This window comes from Mastigoproctus giganteus, chromosome 3 (genome assembly GCF_048544385.1).
Source record: "Mastigoproctus giganteus isolate SK-2022 chromosome 3, ASM4854438v1, whole genome shotgun sequence".
Taxonomy (NCBI): domain Eukaryota; kingdom Metazoa; phylum Arthropoda; class Arachnida; order Uropygi; family Thelyphonidae; genus Mastigoproctus; species Mastigoproctus giganteus.
In genome coordinates this window covers 233,247,554-233,275,288 of record NC_143577.1, presented here as the reverse complement: position 1 = coordinate 233,275,288, position 27,735 = coordinate 233,247,554, and the positions used below count along the sequence as shown (strand labels likewise).

At 34.7% G+C, this 27,735-nt stretch overlaps 1 protein-coding gene across 1 annotated transcript in view; it reads left to right on the top strand.

The window, feature by feature from the left end:
• mei-41 (ATR serine/threonine kinase meiotic 41) overlaps positions 1-27,735 on the top strand; it is a 245,650-nt gene that overhangs the window by 66,457 nt on the left and 151,458 nt on the right. The window contains exons 18-20 of the mRNA XM_090370340.1: positions 8,102-8,244; positions 19,137-19,254; positions 24,037-24,174. Of these exons, the coding sequence (XP_090226466.1) occupies positions 8,102-8,244; positions 19,137-19,254; positions 24,037-24,174 (399 nt within the window). The remainder of the gene's footprint in view (positions 1-8,101; positions 8,245-19,136; positions 19,255-24,036; positions 24,175-27,735) is intronic.

The window sequence follows — 27,735 nt, the reverse complement described above, 5'->3', positions numbered from 1 at the left end:
GCAAAGAATAGGAGTAAGTTCAGGAGCACAGGTTTTGAGAACAAGTGGAGAAATACCATCGGGACCTGCAGCTTTCTTAGCATCAAGATTCGTCAAAATCCTTGACATCCTTTTGATGGAAGACCACAGGAGGCATTGAATGGAGCGTGTTGGGAATGGTGGGAGGTGTTTTACCAAGATCATTAATACATGAGTTGGAAGAAAAATGGGATGCTAGCAGGTCAGCTTTATCCTTGGCTGAAGTGACAACAGAACCATCTGGTTTGGACAGAGGTGGGAGCAGAGATGGGCAAAAGTTGCGGCCAATAGCTTTGGCAAGAGACCAGAATGCTCGGCTACGATTAGGGCAAGAAGCAAGTTTTCTACTCTTAGCCTGTTCGAACTCTAGTTTAGACTGATTAATAATTCTTTACAATTGTTGCGAGCTTTGGTGTAGGCAGAAAATGAAACTGAAGAATTAGAAACAAGCCAATTACGATAAGCAACATTCTTCTCTTGAACAGCCTTAGCACATTTTTTGGAAAACCAAGGTTTAGATAAAGGACGAGATTTTAAAGTGGAGTGTGGGACAAAGGATTGCATTCCTGAAAGAATAATTTTGCTGACACGATCTGAGTAAATGTTGACATCAGAAGTTTTGAAACAGTAATCTGACCAAGGAAAAGAAGAAAAGAAATCTCGCAGGTCAACCCATTTACATTCTTGTAATGGCAAACAACATGAGGTTGGGAATAGCCATGAGATAAAGGTACCATAGGAGAAGAGACAATCACCAAGTTGTGATCTAAAGGACCTCTCACTTTGACCATTTACTTAGAAGGGTTGTTTGTGAGAAAAAGATCAAGCGTGTTGGCTGTATGTTTAGGATTGTCTGGTATCCTTATAGGTAAATGAACAATCTGTGCAAGGTCATTAGTAATTGCAAAAGCCTCAGCATCTCGACCAGCTGGGTCAGTGTGACTAGAAAATGGAAGCCAGTTGGAGTTGTGAACATTAAAATCACTAAGGAAAATTACCTCACTGTTAGGAAAGTTGGACTGGAGAAAGTCAAGTTGCAAAGAGAGGAAGTCAAAGAGCTCAAAGTGATTAGTGGAGTTGGGAGAACGGTAGAGACAACAGATGAATTTGACACAATGAGGTAGAGAGATTTTAAGCCAGAGAAGATCAAAGAGAGGAGATTCCAAATTGCCAAGTGTCTGACAGGGAATATCAGAACGGACATATGCACACAAGTACCACCTTTGAGGTGAAAGGAAACATACAGCGAATAATTTGGGCATCTGAGATGAGCAGTAGTTGAATCAACCGATAACTGAGATTCTGATAGAAAAAGTACATGGGGTTTGGCAGACTGCAAGTGGAAATGGACATTGTTGAGATTAGAATTGAGACCATGTATATTTTTGAAATGAATTAGGAAGTGTTTGGGAGGTTTAGATCTTTTTGCAGATAAGCTTGCTCTATTAGTTTGATAATTCATGGTGTATTCAATAGTAAGAAAAAGAGCGTGGGACATGCTGTATGAAGTAATGAAATTTTTGGATATGGCGTACACATGGTAAGAATATACCCAGATCTTTGACATAACGTGGCCTTGACAATGCTCCCCGCATACACATTACTCGGACTCCCTCCAGTCACTATCTGGCAGAGTAGAGGTAGCAAGATTATACACTAGTTGATCCGGAAGCCTCCTAGAGAGTTACCAATAGGTTCGGTCCGGTGTACTAACTAGCGGCCGGCCTGCGAACTCTGTTTTAGAGCTGTACCCTCGAAATGTAAGGAATATTGGATCTCGCCACGATGTTCATCGTAACCTCAAAAGTCGTCAATCATACTGCATGATGGAAGAGATGGGGAAGGGTTGACCAGAACTTAGCTCTAAAGACTAAACATGGGTTCCACCACTTCAAGTCTCCAATAAGAAAAGTGGTGGTATTGCACTGGTTGATGAGAGTCATCTACCACCTAGTACTGTCTAGTAACATAGAGGGGTGGCATTCCTCCATGTGGGTGTGGGCACCACACCTCGACCCCTGCTTACGTTGGTTCACACCTGGGTGGTCACCCACCATGTACTTGTGCATGGAGGTTATACCCAGGATTACTAACAGTCCCACCATTGTGAAGGTGCAAGCAGAGGATTTGGCTGTCACAGACTGTCCGGACTTTGCCGAAATTGGGTCCACTTGACTTGAGTGTCACCCGAATATCAGTTCCATCAGCGTCTTAGACTCCTAGGTAGCAAGTACAGCTTGTTTGGCATATCTGAGAGAATGTCTGTGACAGCCTCAAGGACCATCTTAAATGGAAGATTATTTGTATTGATGCATGCATAAAAAAGACCAGAAATCTGAAATTAGGTAAGGATGTCGCACATTGATAGAATTTTTATTTAGTTTCATTTAATTTCATTCCAGCAATCAATAATTTAATGTAATTATGTTGTATGCTTAAAATTTTTGCATTCATTGAATAGGAATGCATGACCTTCATTGATGGCATGAAAGGTCAATTCCGACACAATTGCGCACGATGTGCGGACTGAAGTGGTGTGTTGCCTGATGCATGAATCTAGAGTACACTGAATCAACCCTTCATACGATCAATCGCACTGATTACAAGAAATCTGGTATACAAGATCATTTACCTGTACCAAGCAAGAAGGAAGAACTGTGTGATTTTTTAATGTATTATGGAGCTTCTGCATAGGCCTGGCTATAATTTTTAATTCTGTATTTTTAAAGAGTTTATTGAGTTGTACCATTCAATGTATAGTAGAAATAGTGTTTCTTATTGGTTTTATTAATAGGTATCATATTTTCTTTCTTATTTTTAGATTGTAATATGATTTGATTTGTAATGAAGAGTGGATAGCCTCTGTTTAAAACCGTGTTGGTTAGTGTATCAATTTCTAAGTGTAAGGTGGTTTCAAAAGTAGAATATTTGTATGCGTTAAAGAACTGGTTAAATATTATGGACCTCTTATAAGTAAATGGATGATAAATTTTATAATGCAGCTGCAGTCCCGTGTTGGTGGGTTTTTCATCATCATCATCAGCCACTTTCAATCCACTGCAGGATGAAGGCCTCTCCAGCAACTTTCCAGTTCCTTCTGTTTTGAGCACTGGCCATCCATTTACTACTCAAAAACTCATGAATTTCATCTATCCATCTCCGCCTTTGTCTTCCAGGTTTTCTTTAGCTCCTCTTGGGTACCATTCTGTTATTTTCTTAGTCCATCTGTCATCATGTCTTCGAGCTATGTGTCCTGCCCAAGACCATTTTTGTTCTTTAGTTTTGATAAGAATGTCCTTTACTTGAGTTTGCTGCCTAATCCATGTGTTTCTCTTCTGATCTAACAGTCTGATTCCCAATATAATTCGTTCCATTCTTCGCTGTGTAGTTCTTAGCTTCTCTTCCATTCTTTTGGTGAGTGCCCAAGTTTCACTTCCATAAGTCATGGTGGGGAGTATACATTGGTTCATTATTTTACGTTTCAGACAAACTGGGATATTGCTCTTCAGTATGTTACTATATTTCCTGAATGCTATCCATCCAAAATTTATTCTTCTCTTGACTTCCAGCCATTTATCATTATTACAGCTAATAACTTGTCCCAGATAAGTATATGACTCCACCTTTTCAATTACTGCTCCTTCAATCATTATTTCCCTTTCCGTGGCATACTTGTTCATCATTACTTTTGTTTTAGCCATATTCATCTTTAGTCCAAAATCCTTACTAACTGTGCATAACTGATTAAGGTTTTCCTCTAATTCTTTGGGATCGTGGCTTATGACCACAATGTCATCTGCAAATCGTAAATGGTTTAGGTACTCTCCGTTCACATTGACTCCTTTCTGCGACCAGTCTAATCTTCTGAAAGCTTCCTCAAGGGCAGCAGTAAACAGCTTCGGAGATATTGTGTCTCCTTGTCGAACTCCTTTCTCGATTTTAAATTTGCTACTGTTTTTGTCTAGTCTAATAAAGGATGTAGCACTCTCATATATTTTCTTCAAAATCATAATATATGGAGTATCTATGCCTTGTCTTTCCAATGCCCGAAACATTGCCTTATGCTGTACGGAGTCAAATGCCTTTTCATAATCCACAAATGCCAGGCATAATGGTGTTTTATATTCATTTGCTTTCTCCATTAGCTGTGATATTACGTGAAGGTGATCCATAGTTGAGAATCCTGTCCTAAAGCCAGCTTGCTCTTTCGGTTGATTCTCATCAAGTATTCTTTCTAATCTGTTAGTAATGACCCTTGTGAACAACTTGTAGATATGGGATAACAAGCTAATTGGTCTATAATTTCCAATTTCTGATTTATCTCCTTTCTTATGCAGCAAAACTATGATTGCATTATTCCACTGTTTAGGCATCACACCTCTTCTAATGCACTTTGTGAAGAGCCTTGCCAGTTTTTGTGTTATGTCTCTTCCTCCCAATTTTAACAACTCTACAGTAACTTCATCTTCCCCCGGGGCTTTCCGATTCTTCATTTTCTTCAATGCATGTTCAACCTCATCAGGAAGAATATCGGGTATGTCGTATGTGTTTCTACTTTGCAATCCATGTTCCCCACTGCTGGTATCATTCCCTCGCTCCTTGTATAATTCTCTATAGTAGTCTTCTGCTATTTGAATTATGCCTTCTCTGCTGTTTATAAGTACACCATCGCTATTCTTCAGTTTCAGTATCATTTGTCTTTCTGTATTACTGCTCATGGCTGCTGATTTAAATCCTTTGTTTTCCCTTAATGCGTGTTCTACTTTTCTTGTGTTAAATCTTCTTATGTCCTCTCTGAGTCTTTTTCTAATGGCTTTGCATAACTCAGTATACTCAATTTTCTCCCTGTCAGTGTTTTTCTTGCTCTTCATTTGTTGTCTTTGGTTCATCATGACAAGTGTTTCTTGACTAATTTTTTCTTCTTTGGATTTCTGTTTCCCTATAGGTTTCTTGGACTTTATCACTTTCAGAAAGTTGTAATATTCCTCGTCGATATTCCTCGTTGTAATATTCCTCGTCGATAATGCAGGTGCATCCCCGTGTTGGTGGGTTTTTGGTAAATGCTAAATTGTATTTTTTGCATGTCTCGTGTAAGAGTGAAATTTAAGAAATTTAGAGCTTTTGTTTCTATATGTTCTTCCTCCAATGTAAAATGTAGTCTTGTACAAAGGGTACTAGGAAAGTTTTGCAATGCAGCTTTGTTTATTTAATTTTTTCAAAGTAATTTCCTCTACATTCAATACACCTCTCCATCCTCCGAAACCAATCTTTAAACCAGTTCTGCCAAGTTTCACTAGGGAGTAAAGCACACTCGTTGTCCCAAGCCCGTAGAAGGTCCTCATCACTGGAAAACCGCCTCCCTTTTAGCTTCATTTTCACATGCGGGAACAGTGCAAAGTCGCAGGGAGCAAGGTCTGGACTGTAGGGAGGGTGCTCGAGAAGTTTCAGTCCTGTCGTGGTCAAATATTCGGTGCAGGCTTTGGCGCGGTGAGCTGGAGCATTTTCGTGATGGAGGTACCAGGTGTCCATTCTTGACTTTCGCAGGGAGCAAGGTCTGGACTGTAGGGAGGGTGCTCGAGAAGTTTCAGTCCTGTTGTGGTCAAATATTCGGCACAGGCTTTGGCGCGGTGAGCTGGAGCATTTTCGTGATGGAGGTACCAGGTGTCCATTCTTGACTTTGGCCGCAGGTTCTTCATAGATCCAATGACTTTAGGCAGGCATTGTTCAGTATACCACTTAGCTGTGACTGTCTTCTGCGTGTCCAAAACGACACGTTCCACAATTCCACTCGATTTGAAAAATACAGCTATCATTTTCTTCTTTACAGATCGGGATTTTCTGACAATTACGGGTGTGTCGTCATCATCAAAGACCCAAACTTTGTTTTGAGCCTTGGTCGGCAGATCGTAATAGTACAGACAAGTCTCGTCACCTGTCACGATGTTGTTCACATACCGAGATTGTCCCTTATCAAACTTTTTTAACATCTCCCGGCACCAAGTCACACGTCATGTCATCTGCTCTTCAGTCAGTTGATGCGGCACCCAGAGAGAACAAAGTTTCTTCACGTGCAAATGATCTTGCAGAATCGAACGAATTGCTGGTGCATTTAGGCCCAAAGTATCCTCTATCTGTTGGTAGGTCACTCGCCTGTTTTCATCAAACATTTTCCTCACAGCAGTAACGTTTTCATCCGTAACTGACGTTCGTGGCCTTCCCGGCCTCTCAGAATCCTCCAGAGTGAAATTTCCCCTTTGGAATTCTCTATACCACCTGAATATCGTTGTACGATGTGGACAATCATCATCTAGTGCAAGAGTCATTTCTTCTAAGCACTGGTCTATGGTTAAACCACGCACGAAATTATACCGCAAAACTGTCCTTATCTCATTTCGTGACCACGATGCCATCGCAAGCACTTTACACTCTCAATACTAATGAATAACTGAGCCCATCGACTTGGCGCGGCGGCTACTATGCACGTATGAACATATCTCAACATGCAGCAACAAGCAGCTTCCTGTGATTCATTGTTGCGTCATATTGCAAAACTTTCCTAGTACCCTTTGTATGAATGTTGTTAAATACCTGTAGAATGTCCTGATTGGTGTCATGATCCATTATAACAAGTACGTCGTCAATATATCTCCCATAGTAAGTAATGCGGGAGAGAAGTGATGTTAAATGTATATGCTTGATATTATCAAGATAGATTTCTGCTATTAGGCTGCTCAGGTTCAAACCCATGGGTAATCCAAAAATTTGTTTGTATATAGTGTCTTTAAAAGCAAAATAATTTCCTTCAAGTAGGAGCTTGATTAATTGGAAAATTTCTTTTTTGGGTAATTTAATGTGATTTATCGTGATGGTATCATTGTTTAACAATTCCCAAACTACATTGAGAGCATAGTCTACATTTACATCAGTGTACAAGGAAGTGACATCTAACAAATATAATTTATCATTATCACCAAGCTTGACATTTTAATACTATTAAATAGTGTGTCATAGTTTTTTATACCAAATTTTATCATATGTCTAAATGGTTTTATGATGTTATATAAGTGTGGAAATGCTGAATTTTTGTATGATACAATTGGGTGTATTGTGAAACCGGGTTTGTGAAGTTTAACCTGTCCGAAAAGTACAGGAATATTATAAGTCCTAGCTCTTTTAATTGGGCCATAGAAAGAATTCATTAAGTTATTTTATCCGTTTATTTTATTTTATTCATTACGTTTGGAGAACATTGACTGAAAGCATTCTACACAAAAGATTGAGATAAGCTCTTACTTTTTTAAATATATAAATAATAACAATAACAATTAACAATTCCACTGAAAAATATGCTCTGTTGTTGCACTGGTATGTCAGATGCAATAAAGTGTTACAATGAAGTTGTTAAATTCTTCTGGTTCCTTGGAGCCATACTGGAGTATAATGGAAATTTATTTATATCCATACATAAAGACTCTCTTGATTTCCTATCACCCCATTTCAGATGTTCAGTTTCTGTTGTGTGCCTTTTCTACAGATATTTCCCTGGCTGCTGTTCTGAATTAGCACACACATCTATTCATATTTATCTTAGATAGATAGTAGCTTTTCTTCTTCCTCATTTAGTACTTCTGTTCTTTAACAACTTTCCTTTTTCATAGCTTTGTAGACTCCTCCTGTACCTTTTGGGCGCAATATGGCTTTAGTAGCCCTTGCGCTAGATATAACAATATCAATACCAGTATTCCCTTTGTGTTTGGAGTCCGAAAAAAAAATTGTGGGTTGTTTTGTTTTTGCTACATGAATATTTTTTTTATGTGTAATTTGAATAATTTTCAGTATTATACAGTTATTGTTTTAATTGTCTGATTTAATTCTTTTACATGTATACATATGTTCCTTTATAGATATTTCTTTGCGACTACATAAAATTCAGATAGGTTCATTTTCATTTTATTTATTAATGGCAACTGTACAAGTAAAACAAAAAAACTTTACAATATTTTATTTTAAAAAAACAGAAATTACAAAAGAATATTTTTTCTATTAGGAATATTTCATTTTATGCAATAATTTTGTATTTTAGGACTGTTCCTCATATGCTCTTCAAGAAATATTACAAATCTATGGCTGCACAGACACAAGTGATTCAAGTAGCTCGGGCTCTCACCTTTGGAATAGGCTTCCTGCAGATGTACAAGAAGTTCTTTTGCCATTACTTCATTCTCGGTGTGGTAGTGATAATTAATTTTAAACAGAATTTTATCTTTTTTGGTATTTTAGTTTTTAAATGTTCATTTTACCATCAATCTAGAGATGTTTTTATAATTTTGGCACTTTCTAAGGCATTCAGGCACTAATTAGGTGTTAACAAAATCTGTTGCCTTAGGAAAAGGAAAAGTTAATCTGATTTAGAACTACCGCTAGGAGATTGGAGTGGTAGGTAGTAGACCTGAATTTCCTGTGTGGGCTCTGTAAAGTGTGTGTGTGTGTGTGTATATATATATATTTACTATACCCTACTAATTATTTACATGCTGATCTCCAGGTAATTCTCCAGAGGGCCAAAGATAACTTAGCTGATTTCAATCCTTTTAAAACTCTCCTGTCTTATAACAAAATGGATTCTTCTGCTCCTATGCTTATCTTCAATGACTTGCTGATTTCTAGGCAAGATCATATATCTCTATTGAGAATTACCATGACTTCTAATCTCTCTGGGCATAGCACATTACAAATATTGCTTACCCTGAATTTGAAAAACTGGTTTTTCTCTTTCGCTCTCAGTGTTACTTTTCTTCCAAATAGCTGTTTATTCTGTACAAATCACAAATCTGCCCTACCATGTAATATTATTCCCATGGTAGGGCAGAGAGAGATTTTTGGGGCAGTGCCCCCAAAAACCTCTCTTAGGCTTCTAGATTCCATTCAGAAGGGGTAGCTAGGTTAATTAAAGACTCATCTCTAACAGAGTTTCTCCACTCTGTCTCACAGATGTTCTGTTTCTGCTGCATGCCTTTTCTATAGATACTACTTCCATGGGCACTGTTCTTCTGAATTGACTTCTATAATTCCTGCTCTCTCTTAAAGCACTCCAAACATGTGCTGCACCCAGTCAACATCCTTTTACTGTCCAACTTCAAACTCACAGAAAAAACTTTTCTTCTTCCTCGTTTATTCATTCAATTCCATTTTCTGAAACAACCTTCATATGTATTTCCTGAAAATTACAAACTACAGAAGTTCAAGTCTAATGTCAAAAAATATCTTATTTCATCATCTCAACCTCCAACCCATGCACGGTACTAAGTACTAAAAGTTCTAATAGCTCTTGTGTTTGGGGTTTTCATAAAAAAAAAATATATATATATATATATATATATATATATATATATATATACATACAGGGTGTCTCAAAAATATTGGTACAAACGTTTAGGGGAGGTAGGTAACATCTAAAGGAATGTGAATCGCATAGGAACTCATAACCGGAAACGTCACCGTAAGTCGGTAGATGGCACTGTTCATCAGTTTGCGAGAGGGAAAATTTCTGGTTTACTCATTTAAGCAGTAGTCGCCGCATGAAGAGCATGCATCAATATACAAACTGTGAGCTGGCAGACATGCACCTAGTGTATGAATTAGCCGAGGGCAATGGACGAGCCGCTCAACGAATTTATGGAGAACGCTTCCCAGACAGACATGTACCAGACCACCATTTGTTTGCACGTGTGCATCAAAATTTGTGCGATTATGGGTCATTTAGAGGTAACAGGAATAGTGCGGGCAGATCACGTTCGACGCGAACTCCCGCCATGGAAGAAAGTGTGTTGAATGCCGTCCAGAATAATCCTACTACCAGCACACGTGCTGTTGCCTCTGCCTTAGGAGTGTCTTGTTGCAGTGTACAGCGTGTCTGGCATGACGATTCCTTACACCCCTTTCATCTCCAAAGGGTTCAGTTACTGGTCCCCCAAGATTATCCTGCACGTGTGGCTTTTGCGCAGTGGTTTCTCCAAGAAAGTGTTCAAGACTTGAATTTTCCAGCCTATGTTTTGTTCATTGAGGCTTATTTCACTCGGGGAAAAAAATAAAAAGGATAACAAACAGAAAGAGTAAGAATACCAATCCAATTTATCTGGTAACAACTCAACTACACTTAGATCTCGTATGAGACGAAAATTTGACCTTCCGGGCACAGTTTTTCCTAGTTTTACAGGATTTTATTTATGCTTAGCAGTATTTTTCTTTATGCCAGGTTTAACTGCATATGCAGCGTGATGCAAATTGCAGATGGTTGCATGTCTGTCATCTCAACATCATCAGTGAAATCTTACATTTTGTGCCATCTTAACATTATCAGCGTTGAGATGGATCAAGCTTTGAATCAGACCATTGAATCGCTTCATGAGGGATGGTATAAAGATTTGTTGGTCTAAATGAATTGTTATATCATTATGTCTCCAATGAGAACTCCAATGTAAGCAATTAGAGACTACAGAGCAGAGCAGTATTGAATGACATGGATATCTCAAATCTATTGATGGATTTGAGATATCCGTGCTTCTGTTTAGGCATTAATCTCCTCTTTTGGTGGCTCTAGCCTTAAAAATTCTTTAACTCATTCTGTCAGATTCATCTGTTGCCTCCAAACTCTACTAATCACACTGAACTCTTTGGCTTCCTTTCTCTGAAACCAGACTTTTTCCGGTATAACTTTGCTAATAGCGAAGTCATTTTCCTTCGTTATGTTAATGTTCACAATACAGCTGGCTTCATTTTTCTAGCTACGCAGATCCAGATGGTTGAAGTTTTTTCAATGACTAATGACCTTACATAACTTGTTTATTTATCTACTAGAATATGAGACAATCCTGACCTAACACAACCAACACTCTTTTCATTTTTCTCATGAACAACTCTTCAAAGTACACGGTGAATGTTAGCAGTCTCCAACGCACCTCAGATCACAACTTAGCAATGGTTTCTTCTTCAGGATTGGGATTATTTGCATAATTTCTGTTTGTGTTTTCCATTTTTTTTGGATTACTGTTCTAAATCTTCTGATCACTATGTTTCCTCATATTTAGGGAAATTATTCTTGTGGGGATAAAATTATTTTTTTGTCTTCACATTCCACCCTAGAGGCGCATCTCTTATACGAAACTTTGGTTTTCCGATAAGTGTCCTATGGCTGTTCAAGATAAGAATGTAGCCTAGTTTCATTTTTTACCTACACTAAAGCTCGAACAGCTGTAAAAGTGTTATCAATCAATCCATAATTGATTTTGAAGAGGCTAAGAATAGAAGACTTTACTCCATGTACAAAATGTAGTTGATAGTTTTTTTGGTCTCGTGCCAAAGCTATTAGCTGCAACATCTGTCCATCTATACTCACACCTCTCTTACAACCTAATAGCTTCATAGCATTATCAGCAAAAGTCAACTTACTAGCGTCCATATTATCTTCTGTCTCTTTTGTATCAAAGTCTTTTACCACCCCTCCCACCACACCCACTATGCTCCACCCAATGCCTCCTGTGGTCTTCTGATGAAGGATGTTAGAAGAATTCATGAGCAATCTTCACGTTAAGAAATAATTTGGTTCTAATAGCATTTCTCTACTTATTCCCAACATCTATAGTATGCCCCTCAGCTTGTTCAGGTTTTGAGTCACCTTTTTCCACTTTCTTATTCCACTGGTATTTTTATCTTTATTGTAAATTTGCTCATGTCCCGCCAGTTCCTAAATATGGCGATAACTCCCATATGCCCAATTATCATTCTACTGCACTTTTCTCTAATCTTTCTAAAGTAATGGAAAAAATTCATCAATTGTCAACCCTTAAAACTATGTCGAAACAACCCTGTATGCTGTATTTATGATCATTTCATGAAGATTCTGAAATATAAATTCCCCACTTTTGACATTTCTGAGTCATTTTATTGTGTTTGATTTATGGCTCCCAACTTAGAGATTTCCATCCCCTTTTTGCAATTGTTTATCTTGTTTTCTCTCTGACCAGTCACTTCTGTAATGGTAGATGCTCTCTGTCTTCTAACCTTCTCACTAATTCTGGAGTTTCCCAAGGTTCAATTCTTTTACATGCTCTTTTCCTGCTGTATATTAAATTAAAGACTTCCTTCAATTGACTTGAATTCCAATCCATAGTTTTGATGTTAGCACATTGCATTCCACCTTTCAGTTTGAGAAATTTCGCCCTCCACAAACTGCCTCAACTTCTTTAATCATCATCATCAGCCATTTTCAATCCACTGCAGGATGAAGGCCTCTCCAGCAACTTTCCAGTTCCTTCTGTTTTGAGCACTGGCCATCCATTTACTACCCACAAACTCATGGATAATGACAATTCTCAAACTGATCAGTGGAGATTATAGTATAGGCAACTGTAGCTCAGTGATCAAACACAAAGGTAAAGTGGTACACAATTTTCTAATTGATGGTTCTAGCTCATGCACTGGCAATATGTGGTACTGTTCTTATATTCTCTCTTTACCTTGTAAACTGCTCTGACTCTGTGTCCATTCCAGAGTATAAACAGAAAATTTATTTATTAGTATGTCCTAGCTGATTGGTCAGATTCAGGGGTATAGTAAAGTGCATTTAAGTTGACGATGCTTTGAGTCTACAAGATTGCTAAAGTTTTTACTTTGTTTGCTTTTCTTTTTTGTAAGGGTGATATGTGTCTGATAAACATTTTGTAAGCATGTTAGAAAATTACATCAAAACAGTTTTGGTTCCAGCAGATTGTTTTGTTTCCCCCCATTTTCCCTGTGCAGTTAGAGAGTAGTTGTATGAAAACAGCAGGGGACAGACAGAAGGTCTGTTTCTGGTGTTAATCGCCTCCTTAAATCTCCTATTTTTCACCTCTTGACTTCTTTTTCTGAGAATATTTGAATTTGGCTGTTTATCAAAATGAATCTCATTTTGCCAGTTAGAAGATAACATCATAACAGAATGCACAAAAATTTCCAGAGGAATACTTCAGAGAGGAATCTCGTAGCTTAGACAAACAAATACATGCATAAAAGATTAGAAGGAATTCATTTTGTACATCTAATGTATGACCAACTAATTTCCATTGCCACAGAAAAATAAAATTTGCTATGGCAGCAGACTTTTATGACATCTGTATATTGCATGCCTTAGCATATTAGTAAATTGTAAATTAAACAAAAACAGAAACTAAATGTAAATTGATATTTACATTTAACCTTAAGGAATATAATTTTGTTACATTTGATGACTAAGGTAAAAACAGAATAAATCATCTAGTAGGTTGTATAACTCACCTTTAAGCTGTGTTTTGAAGATGCATTAAAATATAATTATAGAAACAAAGAAATTTTATACATGTGGTAAAACATTGAAGTAACACTGTATATTGCATGCCTAGCATATTAGAAAATAATAAATTAAACAAAAAAAGAAAAGAGACTAGTTTAAATGGTGAGAAATGCTAATTTGCTGGAAACTTCACTTTGTGTTTTGAGAAAAGTAGAAATTGATATTCCAAACTGGTCATATTCTTGGAATTGTGAGTTTTTGTTGTGTATGGGCAAATTAAGCTGTAGCTGGTGGTTGCAAGAAGTTAAAAAAAAAAAGGAAAAAAAGTAGGAGCTTAAGGTAGACTTACATTGTAAGTCTACCTTAAGCTCCATCTGTGTGGCTGTTGATATGGTCTTTTTTCATATTTTTCATACTGAGATTTTATGCTTAACTTTTAGCTATAACTACAGCTGAGTATGTGTTGGGCTGAAGCTTACAGAAAAAAAATTTAATACACAGAAATTCCATGATATGAGTGTCAAAAGGCATCTTCAATGCAGATTGGAAACAAACAAAGTTTATTAATGGTTGTGCAAGTACTGCCTAATTTCAGAAGTCTTATCATTGAAAGTAGCAGTGAACACATGGAGGCTCATAGTGTGCAGTTGCCGGATAACCTTGCTGCACATACTTTATCTTTTAGGAGGTTCAGCAATCTTAGGGTTAAAGCAGTGCTTCCGTTGCTTTACATTTAAGTTGGTAATAGTCATTCAATAAAGTACAATTAATAATTATCTTATTTAGTATGTACACATGATAATTATTATACACGAGATAAGACAAACTCTATACGTCGAAATCCAACTCTGCACGAGATCTTCAGAAATTAAGACCTTCAAGCAATGAACTTGAGATATCAGAGAAACTGTTATGAAGGTGGAAATTGGTTGCCTCCTGTTTTTCAGAATGGAAAGATAGAAGAGATTGTAAGGAATTACATAGAAACACTAAATATACTTAAAAAGTATACAAGAAATGTCAGACTTTGTTCAAGATTAAGTGCTACATACTGAAGGAACATCTCATTACAAAGGTAATGATGTTTCAATGTGTAGCAGCCTACTCTTTTAACAAATTGCCACTTATGATTGGATATGTTTGCTTTACATTTTTTCTGTAAATATTTCTTTACTGTTAAATATATGATATAATACACAATTGAAATAATCAAGCAAAGCTAAAGCTGTGTCTTGCTCTGTGATTATGAAATAAGATGATCTAAAAGAGGAAACCTTTATGCATTGATACATTTTTAGCTTTCATAATTAGATTTGAATGTATTTTCCTTGAATGTATCATACTTTTTCAAACATTTCTTATGTATCTTTTAAGTGTATTTAATGTTTTCATATAATTTTTTGTAATCTGTTCTGTTTATTGGTTCTGAAGACTTCCAGGGTGCAGTCACAGCATACTGATTGTGCCATATCATTAAATTACTTTTTAATGCATTGAAATGCCATTTGTATTATAATATACCTGCTTAGAGTTATATTTTTTAACTATTATATTAAAAATTTATGGGCAAGATAATTATCAAATATCAGATAATTAGATGTAATTCAATTGGGTTTCAAAGCAGTTGAAATAAAATCAAAATATATTACCTACATTTGATTTTAATCATCGGGAGACTTTCTCCTCTCACTGAAGACAATGCATCAAATACTCAGTGTTAATCTTTTTCTTGTATTCAAATTAGAGACATTTACCACTATCCACAGTTCTGCCTAAACTGCTAATATTTTTAAAATTTTGTAACATCGCCTGAATAGGTGATTCTGTTATACATTTAAAAATCTGAAATACTGCCATTTTGCATTTTAAAATGGAAGTTTGCTTCCATACACTGCTTGTCTGTTCACTTATAAAAAAAAAAAATGCATGTGTACCCTGTATGCGCAAAAGATGTTTTATGTGAAAACACCTTTAAATCAGAACTGTTTTAAAATTGAACAGCTAGAACCGAAGTTATGAACATGTAATTTTTTTATGTTCACACCTACTACTTACTACTCTACCGAATTGATATTAACTGAATTGATATTAGTAACTGAGTTAGCACTCATTTAGGAAGTAGTGAGCATGAGCATAAGCTCACACCCCCTACTTCCTAAATGACATCTTGCATACTTCCTAAATGTTGTCTTGCATTTTTGTTACCAATTGGTTTAACTTCAGTCCAAAATATTTAGTATGAATGGTGTAACATTTTATGCTCATGCCTGCTACTTACTCTACTGAATTAGTGACTACATTAACATAATTTAGGAAGTGATGTAATTTGTGTCATTTCCGTTTCACATTTTCAGCAACGCTAAATTTAGTGCTGCCAAAAATGTTTTTACATCAAGAATCAACGTTACTGCATTGGCATCATTTAGGAAGTGACGTAATTTGTCCCATTTCCACATTTTCATGACCAAATTGTTTTACTTCAGTCCGAAATTTAGTAGGTGCCACCAAAGATGTTTTCACATCAAAAATACATTCTATTCAGTTTGGCATACTTTTGCTAATAGAGACCACCTGCTAGCCGATGAAAAGTAAGCATTGATGAAGTTTTATCCTTTGCTTGAATTGTCACTTTTCTAAAAATTATTCTAGTCACACTACTTAAGATCAGTGTAGAGTAAATATGATTAACTTGACATGTAGGGTGCTTGGAAATATGAACTTCAAAGTTAAACAAGTTACAGTTATCTTTATTTTATGAATAGTGAAAAATCATCTGTATATGTTATAAGTTAATGTTTGAGACATGTTGAAAAAGTAAAGACTCAAATCCTCCAAAAAATCAGGAAACAAAATTTTATTCAAAAATTATTTAGATTACATTGATGATAATGTTGAAAAAATAAGGAATACAGATATCCCCTATTTTTTTACATAATCGTCAATGACCTTTAAGTGCATGTAATAACTATGGATGCATTTTTCTATTTTTTTTTTAGGTATTGCATTACTTTTAGATTTTTATCTTTTAACTATTTGCAACTTCAATTTTTAGTTTGTCATTAATTTTTTTCTGGCCATGTGTTTCTTCAAATGCAAAAAGAGGTAGTAATCACTTGGCTCTACGTCCGGGCTATGTAGTGGGTAGATGAAGATTTCCCAACAAAATTGCATTACCAGTTCTTGCATGCAACTGGCAGAGTGAGTATTTCTTTATTGTGCAATAAATAAATGCCTTCATAGAGTAAATCACACCCTACTTTTTATTCTGGATGCTTGTAGCAGTTTCCACAGTCTCTCAGTATGTGTCTGAATATATGGTTCTTCCTCGCAGCATAAATTCATTTAGTTCAAAACACCTTTTATGTTCCAGAAAATAGTATCTGTGATTTTTTCTTAGCAAAATTGTTGTTTGTTTGTTTTACTTTCTGTGCTCGAGGTGGGTCTATATGCTTCCACTATAGTTGTTGATGTTTACTTTCTGGGATTGTCTGGCTAACTTAAGTCTCATTGCTGGTTACTAGCCCATTTAACATTAATGCACTTGCCACTCATTTTTCTTTGCAGGTATAAGTTAATACTTTCAGTACCCATGTGGCACACAATTTGCAGTAGTTCAGCTGCTGTTTCACAACTTTGCGAAGAAATTATCTTAAGATGTCAGATATTGCCTCCTATCCTTCAGAATTCTTTTGTCAACTTTGAATCAGACTGTCATTGGTAACAGATGGTCTTCCTTTCATTGAATGCATGACTTCACTTTGCTTTGTTCCACTGATTTATAACATTTTCCCCATAAGTTTCTACTAATTGCTGATGAATGTTGGTAGACCAAATACTTTTTGCATTTAAAAAGCCAATAACAGAATCTCACATTTGACTGAATTTTCAATATATGATCATTGCTAACTTGTACTGAACAACATAACACATTCACAGTAACTAAACTGGTATGTTGTATGTTAAGTAATGCTAGGTTTAATATGACTCATTTGTCGTGGCACCCCCTGCCACTTGTTTATAAGATTGTTGTGTGCATTGTATCTTTACTTTTTGGACATGCCTCATATATCTATGCTATCCACACACACTAACAGCAGTTTTCAGAGCTTTAAAATGTATATTTATGCTGTTCTTTAGAATGTTAAAATTCGATTTTGTTAATTGCAAGATTTCAGGTTTTATTGTTAAAAAAATAAAAAATCTCAGTCCTTTATGTAAAATAATTAATACAAGACCCACAACATTATCTTTGCTTAGCCTACTAATATTCCATATTCTTTTAAAATAAATCACAATAGCTAATGAACAATTGTTCACTTGTTCATGTGAATACTGTTATGCTGTTCTTTCTTTAGTATAAAAATCATAGTTAGTATCCATCAATCACATTGATTGGTAGATGCTGTACTGATAGTGCAAACAATAAAGTAAAAAAAAAAACTAAAGTGCAGCCATTATCAACCCACTGCAGGATGGAAGCCTCCTCAACAATTCATGTTGAGGGAAATGGATCATAATCTACCACGCTGGTTCAGTGCGGGTTGGCAGATTGACCATATTCAGCAGTCAGGGGCTTGAACCCCAGTCTACTCAAAGAGCGTGTGCTACTGCACTCCCGCTCCGGTCCACTCGGCTACTAATTTAAAAATTTAATTTTAAACTAGGGTAGACGGATGTTTTCAGCCTTTTAACGCTTTAATAGTACCTCCCACCAAAAATAGGTTCCCATATCGAAAAAAAATACAGTCATTATTACTTTTTATTTATTTATTTATTTTTTTGTAATAAGATTCTATTTCCTGCATATTTCTGTATAAATTGAAATGCCACAAGTTCCCAAACTGTGGTATGTGTATTACAAGGTGGGAACTCCTCACTTTAGATAAAATGTTAATGTTGAAAGAATGTTTTCAGTGAAATTCTTAGTGGACTGGGAAAGGAATTTATCTTTACGTTGACATGACTGAAGTGATATTATACTGCTAAATACATTTTTAATATACTGCACTAAGTTTTATAAATTAGAAGCATTAGAAACATATTCAATTTCTTACAGTACAAATAATTTAAGTTAAATCTTTAATCTGAGTGATTTTTATTTTCAGTTATTCTGTTCTTTTCTTTGTAATGGCAAAGTAGTAATGATGGCAATTGCTGAAGGTCTAGGAACATACTGCAAAGCCACTGATTATGATCTGTATATAATTTCTGATTGGAAATGTATACAGATATTCAAGTCATACTCAATAGTGCTTCCTTTGTTTATAAACAATTTATAAACTAATCAACCAGCAATTTCAATGCCATATTTGTAAGCAAGAACTATTTTTTGCAGAAATGAACTGCAAAGGCTAAAATAAGTGTATCATTTATGCCTGCCTCTAAATGTTGGAGGGGAAATGAATAGTCAATAGTTAGTAAGAAGGGGAGAGAAATAATTTAGAATTAACTGGGTTTTAGTATTTATAGGAACCAAATTATGACTTCAAGTTAAACTTCGGTTGATATTTTAATTAACCAGACTGTATCTCCCACTCAGGACCTGCTGCTGATGTTGAGTTACCAGGTGCTTAAGTTATCTGGTGGCAAGTTTGTAAGGTTTTACTGTCTCAGTTTCTGTCTAACAATAAAATAACATCATAAATAAGTATTTAATATTTAGTTAAGTCTGCACTCGCAATTAATCAGGCTTATTTTTATTTTTCAATGATAAAGTAGTTATGAATGATCTGTTTTAGATTTTTTTTACATGCATGCTAGAAAACAAAACTTTATATGCAAAAATTCTTAATCACCTGTTATTCATATTTAGGTATATCATGTCAACAAGCAGTAAATCTGTCTCTTTTCCCAGACCAATTTATGGTAGCAGAATGGGAAATACTTTCAAGGACTGGGTTACCAGTTGGATTTCTGACTTATTAAATAAGGTATGATTAATTTATTAATATGAAAGCATGTTGTAAATGATATTTGTTAGTTAACAAAATATGTTTTCCAAAATACTCTGAGAAAATGTAGCTCCTCATTTCAGCTCCAAAAGTCCTTGTCAACTCTTTAGAGAGGCTGATTCAAAAGATGCACAACCCATAGTATGTTTATACAGGCACTTCTCGACTTACGTACTTAATCGTTTTTTTTAAACAAGAGGTTTTTTTTTTTTTTGGGTTGTAAAATTTAAAACAGTAAAAAAGATAAGCAGTTAATTACACAAACAAATTGAAACTAATACGATACATGCAAGTGAGATACAGAGTAACAAGTTTACAAAGCTTAAAAAATAGGAATGAAGAGAAGATTCTGAAAATTTATTTATGTCTTTTATATGATTGAAGATTTCATGGAAGGGAAAACACATTTTACCATAATAATGTAAAAACCCACAGAATTCCAGCTATTGGTATTAATGCAAATGCAATAAGATTGAGTTTACTACCCGTTTATAATATATTTCACTAACAGAAAAGCCCAATAAACTGGAAACTGCAAATTGTTTTTATTTTTTTTTATGGTACCTCCAGAAATGTGCTTTAGAAAAATATCATGAAGGCATTCAAAATTGAATTGATTCTTATAACCAAACAAAAATAAATGGTGTTGGAGTAGAGTTTAGGAGCATCAGTAACTGAGACCATATTGCTCCATTTATACTGTCTGTAAATTTCTTGTGTTCTGTGGTTGATTTTCTGTTTGCTGTACGAAAAACCAGAGTTTCTGAGGCAATAAACAGTGAATAGTGCATTTTAATGGTTTGGATTGGTTTTTTAAGTCTGATTCTATAAAGCAGCTGATTCTAGTGATCATGTTAACCGGCACCTACTTATTTCAGGCCTTATGATTGTCTCCAACTGGACCACGTAGTCCTTCCTCTCAGTCAGTAGCAGTATTTGTGAACATGTTGGCCACATGTCTTGTTTTTGCATCCTTTAGTTAAAAGTGATTTTTGTGTTGTGCTTATTTGACATAACTTTATATAAAACTAATACAATTTCCATTATAAAAATGACCTTTTAGAGAGATAAATAGCTTGGTTGTATAGCGAAAATTTCAACTTCCGAGGTCTTAGAACAAATTTACAAAAAACAATGTGTTATTGGGTTCACATTACAATATTTTCATGATATGATGGTGTCTCTGGAACAGAATAATATCATAAAGCAGGGCACTGTACATGGCAGCTGATTTTGGCACTTTGCATGCATGGTTCAAAACTATTGTGGTTAAAAATCTGTAGATCATGGATTTTCAATTATGAACTTATGCTATGGCTGGGAAAATTATCTGCTGCCTTTATTTTTAACAAATCATTACTGGTTAGCTGACTGACTGAAAGCTAATGTATAAAAAATTAAATGCTTGACATCCGAGGATGATTAGTACAGCAATAGCAGTTGGAATCACATTCCATCGAGTTGTTAGTGATAAATTAAGCACACTTACAATTTAGGTTTCATGAATTTTGTATCACCCTCTATAATTTCATATCTCTCTCTCTCTCTGATATATACTTATAATTTTCTCCTTCAAATTCAGCCTTAAATTTGAGAAATATCTTTTGTGCAGGGTTGCATTTGTCATAATTATATATTCTGACAGTTTATAATTATACATGGATTACATAATTCTTGTATAAATTTTGCCATTTATTTATTTTCCCATAGGAAAAGAAATAAATGGCAAAATGGAAAATTTCATTTCTCAAGTTCTCAATTTCTCAATTCCAATTTCTCAATTGGAATTTTTTAAAAATTCTCTGAATTTCTGCTTATTTTCATTAATGAATTGGCTATCAGGTTTGCAAAAGATCTCAGATTTAAGGCTAAATTTGAAGGAAAAAATTAAAAGAATATATCAAAGAAAGAGAGAGAGTGATATGTTAAATTATATAGGGCGATACAAATTTATGAAACCTAAAATTATAAGTGTGCTTAATTTACCACTGACAGCTCGATAGAATGTGCTAGTCTACATTTCAGAATAGAAATGTGAAATAACCTTGTTCTCTGTAATGTGTGACTATTTCATTATACTTGTGTAGCTCAAAACTAATTAATGATGTCAATAATTTTTGCCTGGGTTTTGCTGATCATGTAGGCATGTAGTTCAGAAAGAGGTTTCCCAATAGTGATATAGCAAAAAAAAATTTGGTTGTAGAAGAACAAAAACAACAAGCTTTGTTTCTGTTTTCAGGTATTGTTAATGAAATTGTACAGAGAGGATAAAAAGCAGCAGTGATGTTTCAAAAATTGGACCACTTTGATTGCTACAGATGGCAATGATCAATGTGATTCCAAGCTATATTGTGGTGACCTTTTCTGGTAAACTTTTGTAATAAAAAAAATAATAATTGTCAAGTTGAAAGAAGCTTGCTCTTGCCGCCAGTGTACATGAGGTGTTATTTCTTATATAATTTGTTCCTTTCGTGTAATTTCCTTAGTTATCTCAGCTAAGCTAGCAACAGCATACACTTCAGCAGAACTAAATTTCCCCAGTATTGCCACAAGTCTTCAGCTGCTTGCTAAGGAATTCATAATAAACTTTGCAGTTAGAACTTTTATAAGCAACAAATGTGTGCAGTATAGCTGTGACTTTATCTTATTAGAGTGAAAATAAAACAAGGAGTCCCATCTAGAAAAATAAAACTGAGGAACTAAAGTTTCATAGTCTCAGTTTTGAGTATATACTGGTCCTTTTAACTTTTGTCTGACTGTTTTATATCTTTCTCACGCAACTTGATTGAAATCATTAGCTCTACCCAAACAAGCTTTGGAATGTGCTTAATTAAGCCATAAAGCTTTAATCTCTTGATTTCCAAGCACTTCTGGTTCTTCTATCTCCTAAACAGGTTGCTGTCTGTGTATATGTATAAACTGTCTGTTAAGCTTTGTTTTAATAACAACTATTGTGTAATTTTTTTTGACATTTTTTGCAATAACTTAAAAACTATCTTTACAACACTTTTACCTTAGCACTTCTTGCTTTAGTCAAGTATCAAACTTTAAGCAGCTATATTAATTGTATTTAGTTGGACTGAACCTACTCTTAAATATATTCTGTTTCAACTCCAAAGTTTCATGCACAAAATTTGAACTTTATTGTAACGTATATGTTTTTCTTTTTTTTTTTAAATTTCTATTCATGCACTTGTGGTGGCACTACATGTGACAAGCTGTGCTTGCTCATGCTTGTGAATGCAAAACTAGAAACACTAGAAATTTTAAACTATAGTGATGAATTAATAATATCATTCATACAAATTATCTCTATCACAAAGTTTGAGATTGATAGCATGTAATAATATAAGAAACCAATATAATTGGACAAACTTATGTCAGTAATGACAATATTTACATGTAGATATGATACCTTCTATGCCAGCACTTGACGGTGACTCTACAGGGTACAACTTGGGTATCTTCTAAACAACTTGAAAGCACATGGGATTCCTTTAAAAATCTGCCATGTAGTGTTGATAATGTGCCTGTTATATTAGGACTGAAAACAGGAGCAGCAAGGGTATTAAAAGAAGAAATCAAGCACACTTGGTGGTATTGGCCTATCCTTGTCACCTTATTAATTTGTTGATCTAAGGTATTATTTCTTGTTTGTACTCTGGCATGACCACCAGGTCAGTGGAGCTTACAGTAAATCATCAATACAAGTGTTAATCATATTTAGCAGTCACTGGCTTGAACCCCAGTTCACTCAAAGAGTGTATGCTACTGGTACTCTCGCCCCTGACCACTTGGCTACGTCAGGCAGCATGGTTCATAACTGATGCATGCCACTGAATTAAAAGATTGTGAAGCATGTATGTAGACATTGGCTGTCTTTGGGTAAAGTTTCCAGGTGCCAGCACTCAGCATAACACACACATATTTGCTTGTGTGTTGTTACACACTTGCATACATACACTTGCCGGCCTTGGCCTTATACTTTTACAGATGCTACTACGACATATAGGGGGAACCCTGGAGACCGCAATTAAAACAAACAAACCTTGACCTTGTCTTTGAGTAAATGTGTAAGTAGACCAATATAATAATGGCAACCCCTGACAAGTCTGTTAGAAGTGGGGGAAAAGCCATGAAAAGTCCATTTCGTGATCCTAAAGTTTTGAAAGATGACATTGATGAACTCAAAAGAAAGAAATTAATCATAAACTAATGGTGAAAGCAATCCTAAACAAGCTAAGCAAACTTTCTTTTAAATATTATGCCAACGTTTGAAAATCTGAACATCGTTATTTATCCAGTGTTTTCCACATCCATGTACTGAGGTCATTACTCTGAGTTATGTTGAAGAATATTATGTGCAAATTGATTATATATTGAAAGTTTTTAAATCTTCCTCTTCTGTTTTGGAAGTTGGTTGCCATAGCAGACAGACATTTCTTCTGCAAAGATCAAGGTGAGTCTAAAACAAGAGGAGATTCTGTTCTGTGCTGTTCTTTTGTGAAAACCACTCCCTGTGACTGCATGGTGCACAAATTCCCACTGGAAAATTGTTCTTATAAATGGCACAAGTTCCATCAGTTGGAATTGCATCATTTTCAAATTTGAAAATGATGGATGAAAGTTATTCTTGAGTCACTCCAAATAAATATTTCATTTTCAGTATTTGTATATCTGAATCGCAATTCTATTAAAATAAATAAATATATGTATTACAGTATTTCAGGTGAACAATCTAATTTAAGGACTTGCCCATAGGTTCAGCAAAGAATGGCCTGCCAAGTCTTTCAAGCTTGTTCTATGATTGTTAAACGTGATATCAATGCTGCTTTGTATTTGCTACCCAACATCATGTTGTATGCCATACAGGATAGCTCTGAAAGAGAAATAGAAGAGGTTGGTATACACCTTAAAAATTTCTTATTTATGAATAGCAATTATATATATGCTTATTAAGTGAGCATCTGTATGTAGATTGCCTTAGGATAACCATACAAAGGCCAAAGGACCTTTTAATTATACACATTTTTAAGTGGTTTAAATACTTATAAGTTTTTATAAGTAGTTTAATTCAGTATTTATATGTGATTACATAAGAGCATGTTTACACCCATAGAGTAACTAACTTCAGAGCATTGCAGTGTCCCATTGTGGGATGTTGCAACACTCTCTTGTAGTTACTATAATGGTCAAATTAAAACCAGTTGCACAAGTAGGTGAGACATTATATTGTTACATTTTCAGATGCAAAGAAAAATTTATCAGAGATTTTATTACATTTAACAGGTAAAATGGTTGCAAGTAAATAGTGACATATCCAAGATTGGGAGTGGGGAAACTTGCCCTTTCCTGTCATCTAAAGTACAAACATTATGTTTATAGATTTTTTTGTGTATCTTGTTAGCACAAAATAATCCCATTATTTTACTAATGAGATGAAGTTTTTGCCTTTTCAGAAGGTTCTGTAATATGCAGATGCTTCAAAAATGTTATTATTATTATTTTTTTTTTCTATGGTCAATGTTAAGAACCTCTTTTCAAGATGCCAATTATCCACATCAGTGCATAAAATTCGTGTTTTGTGAAGTCCTTTTTTAATTATTTGATATATTTGTATTTATAAATTTGTATTTGCTGTAGTTGTTTATAAATTTAAATTATTCAAATCAGCTAAGAGCTATGCCAATTGTTGTTATAGTTTTCCTAATGATTATTTATCATCATTAGGAAAACTATAACAACTATAACGATAAATAAAGAAAATGATAGGAGCAAATGATTTGAAAAAAAAAAAAAAAAAACTTCAGCAGTTCAGTTTATTATGAAGTTTTCTCCAAGTATTTTACAGAATACTTTGATCATGAAAAATTTGGAGGGGTTGAAAGGGCTTCTGCATAGCACAAATATTACCCTAAAGGGATTAACATTACCTTATTATTATTAATTATTATTAATAATAAGATTACTGTTAATTCAAAATATAATTATTATTAATTCAAACACTAATGTTTGAATCTGCAGATTGTGTTGATCACCTATAATTTTGTATTAATTTTATAGAAGAAAAACTGTTATTAAGTATTAGTAAAATGAAATAAATTTTATTTATTTTTTTATATATTTTCACTAACACTTAATAGTTTTAGTAATGAACTAAAATTTTTGTAATGAACCTTGCTTTTACCATGTGGATGATAATACAAAATTAGTTCATTAAGTGCTTTTGACCTTTGGGACCAGCAAAGATCATGATATTTGACATTTTAGGATCTTTGCTAGATCCCATATGTGGGCTCTTAACAGCTCCTCACAGACTGCTCCAACACATTCCTTATCTGTATTTAAATTGGGTTTGCTCTCTTTAGTTATGAAAATAAATTTTAAGAAATTTTAAAATAAGAAAATAATAATAAAAATACTTTTTATTGTAAAATTTAAGTATTGTAAACAACACAAATTAGTTAACCTAACGTAACAATTAGTGTAATAAAAGCAGTGTGCAGTTAGACTTGTGGAAGAATACACATATAACATTTAACCAATATTTGAATCACTGAAAATGCTCTCTGTTTATTCTTAGAGCGTGGGTAGAACATGCTTAGTCTGTGGGTAGAACAAACATAGAAAGCAATAAACAGATTTGCTTTACTTGTGAATAATACTGGCTAAATCTAGCCTGGCTACATATTTTATATGGAGCGGTCATAAAATGGCTTAATTTAAACATATTAATGTGCATACAAGAAAACATGATGACAAGGTTTTATTGTGGGACCAATTTATGTGACTACATATATTGTCAAAATGTCATCCTTCTTAATCAGTAACAGTTTTGATTCTAGTAATTGAATTATGAAAAGCAAAAACAGCTCTGCTCTTGGGACACATTCATTATCTCTGTTTGAATTATTATAAATTGTCACTATTACAATTTTCCAAAAGCTGTCACACAACTCTTTAGCTGTGTGGCATCTTTTGGGTTGTATCTTTTGATGCAGCATTTGTAGATAACCCCACAACCAGAAATCAGCAGGTTTCAATCTGGACTGTGAGGCGGCTACTTTATTGCAAAACCTTTGCTGAAGTTTCTTCCACCAAAATATTCTCTTAATAATACAGTAATACTCTGGTAAATATATGGGGTGTTCTGTCCTCTTGAAAGTTCTAGTCCAACATCCTTATCTATGTCCACATATCCATCTTCATGGATACAGTAATGAAATGTCCATTAACAATTTCTTCAAAAAAATACAGTCCAGTTATGAAAAGCAGACGTGAAACTGCACCACGCAGTTACCTTCTCATTTTTTAATGGTTTGTTAGCTATTATGTGTATGTTTTCTTCAGCCCACACAACACAATTATGCATATTAACACCACTGCAAAGGTATACATGGGTTTTGTTCGATCATTGTTGGTCATGTTCAAGTTTTATGGTACACAGGTGTGCAAAATTCAGATAGACCTCTTGGTCAGTGGACAACTCGAAGTTTTTTTGAACTTATAAGGTTACAGTTTCAGGATCGTGGTCATTTTTTTGAGTACAAGTGCCTTGAGTATTTTTTTAATGTGTGGACTACCTCTTTTGCACTGCATTCTTTTAAGGGTAGAGTCGAGGATAATTTATTTACAGGTCAGTTAATCTTCAGTGGTACGTATAGGTAAATATTTGAAGATGAATGGTAAATATGTAGGTAAATACAGGCTTTGAAATCGGTCATAGCATTATTACCACTTTGATGATAATGATCATTTTGATGCAGACAAATGAAAAGCACCATTGTGATGAGCACATTGCTGTGCTAACCAAATTCTATTGCTTTGGTTTTCATTCTTTATATGTGAAAATGTAAATGTGTAAACATTTACATATTTTTACTTTATGATCACTATAATTTCCTTTTCAATACGGCAAAAGCAGCGCCTCTTTAGCCAGGTGGGCAGGAGCAGCAGTGCGTAGCACACGCTTCTTGATTAGACCGGGGTTCGAGCCCATGACCACCAAATACGGAGGATGTGGAAAGGTCAGGGAATGACCATCGCATATCCCTGGAGCAATATGGCCTTAGTTGCTAATGCTCCTAAAAACCAAATGACAACAACAACGGCAAAAGCACTTCTCATCCTTATTCATTAACTTGGCAAATTTAACAATAAAAATAGCAAGAGCTTTGTTTTAAGTAACTTGCCTCACTATCTGTTGTGCTAAATGATCATGAAAAATATAGATGAAATTTAAAATTCATTAGATGTAAAGTTTATTTGAAAAACTGACCTTGTTCATTAACTTTTATGAAATGTTTTTAGTAATATATATATTTGGGTATAAACTTATTATGTTTTATTGTATGCATCATATGCATACAATAAAATCATCATAATAAAATTAACATCAAAATATTTGTGTTTTTTTTACATTTTTACTTTATGATCACTATAAATTCTTTTGCCAATACA